The sequence below is a fragment of the Pteropus vampyrus genome, unplaced genomic scaffold, assembly GCF_000151845.1.
Source record: "Pteropus vampyrus isolate Shadow unplaced genomic scaffold, Pvam_2.0 Scaffold381, whole genome shotgun sequence".
In the NCBI taxonomy this organism is placed as follows: Eukaryota; Metazoa; Chordata; class Mammalia; order Chiroptera; family Pteropodidae; genus Pteropus; species Pteropus vampyrus.
The window spans coordinates 165,562-167,365 of record NW_011889162.1 but is presented as its reverse complement, the minus strand read 5'-3'; the positions used below and the strand labels follow the sequence as shown (position 1 = coordinate 167,365).

Genomic DNA, 1,804 nt, shown 5'->3' with positions numbered 1-1,804 from the left:
TGGATCCCTGCGTGGCTCACCTGCCCTGTCGTGAGACTGTCTCGTCAGGTTTCAAAGCCCACTCCCCGCCACGGCATCTCCATGGGCTAGCTATGGACATGGCACCCCAACACCCCCTTGTTAAGACTCAGAGCACTGTCTCCACCCCTCCCCTTCAAGCCTCAGCAGCTCCGAGACTCAGCCCTGGTGCCAGAACTGAAAGTGACAGCCACATGCAGGACACAATCTGATGACTGTGTGCAGACTTCTGTGGCACCAGCGGCACTGAGGGCGGGAGGTGGAGTTACTGTGACCCGTGACTGCCGCGGAGGAGGCCGTGATCCGTGACTGCGGCAGAGGACGCCGTGACCCGTGACTGCCGCGGAGGAGACCGATGGCTGCCAGGTGTGGCCTCCCGTGAGCACCCTGTGGCTGGGGCCTCGTCTCTGCTTCAACAGGTGAGAATAACTTCCTGGCAACGTCAGTGCGTGAGCATCCCCACGGCCATCACCTAGTGACGGGGGGACGCTTCTCCGTGTCCCGGCACTGGCATGGGAGCCCCGCCTCCTTAAAGCTCCGGATTGTCCCCTGCCTCTGGCTGTGGCCCCTCAGGGTCCAGTGTGGCGATCTCCAGTGGGAGGGCCTGGGCTTGGTTCCTGGGACTGACAGCCCAGGGCGTGGCTGTGCCCTCCCCAAGTGGAGGATGTGGGGGCCGGGATTCCCCAAGTGTCCATGCGTCTGCCACACCTGTGGCAATCGGCCTGCCCTCCGGCCGACCCTTGCTCACACCTGTCTGACCTGCCAGACCCCAAGTGTCCAAGACACAAGTGTGGGGGCACTAGGGACGCCTCCTGGCCATGACACTAGAGGGAGCTGCAGAGGTCCCTACGTATTCCCGCAAGAAACTGCAGATCGGGCTCGGGGGCCAGGAGGGTGCATGAGGGAGACGCGACAGGACAATTTCCTCAGACGGACGCGTTCACTGTGGAAAGCTGGACGGCCCCGATCACCAAAGAGATGCCGCGTCAAACCCTGGAACGCAGCCTTCTCTCCCCAAACACCCGAGGGAGTCACTGGGCTTTTCGGGACTCCCGCCCCAGACACGATTTCGTTTTGCAACGCGTCACGAAGCTTCTGCACCTCAGAGGATGTTTCTCACTCGACTTTCGAGTTCGTGCACTCTTTCTCGAGGAGACGATGTCACCCCATGAATGGTTCCCCAGTTTCTGCGCATCTGGGGAGCTGTGACGTGCTGCTCTACAGACGGCGCTGTGACGGACACCTCTGAGGCTGGGCCTTGGCCCCCGCCCACCCCCGGCATCGTCCTGGGGGTCACGGCCAGCGGGAGGGGACGTCCACCTGATCGAGACTGTCTCTGTACGCTGCCAATCTGCCCCGTGGAGGCCCTCACAGTGCATCATCCCCGTGTGGGGGGGACACTTCCCAGCACTGTCCCCCACACTGGATATGCTGACTTAAAATAAAAAAGCCTCTGTCACGTGTCGGCTACTCGAGTCCTTCATCTCGGGCCCCATGCAGGCGGAGCACTCGGCGTGACTCCTGCCACCCTCGCCGTCCTGTAACCTGGGACCTATCACCCGAGCTTCGGGCTCTCTGTTTCCTGCCCCCTAACAGACGGGGCCCACGGCAGCAGCGCCTCCTACAGGGCTGCAGGGACCGAGGCGGACGGAGGGACGTGGACGGAGGGACGCGGACGGAGGGACACGGACGGGGAGGCCACTGCGACTCTGGCTCAGTCCGACGGCCCCGCCCCCACTTACTCTGGGTCTGGCAGTCCACGCAGTGGGAGTTCCCTCGGATGTTC

The 1,804-nt window shown here is 63.1% G+C and overlaps 1 protein-coding gene across 1 annotated transcript in view; it reads right to left on the bottom strand.

Annotated features, from left to right (window-relative positions):
* LOC105305397 (arf-GAP with GTPase, ANK repeat and PH domain-containing protein 1-like) overlaps positions 1-1,804 on the bottom strand; it is a 144,281-nt gene that overhangs the window by 55,213 nt on the left and 87,264 nt on the right. Inside the window, exon 5 of the mRNA XM_023523188.1 lies at positions 1,761-1,804. Within this exon, the coding sequence (XP_023378956.1) occupies positions 1,761-1,804 (44 nt within the window). The remainder of the gene's footprint in view (positions 1-1,760) is intronic.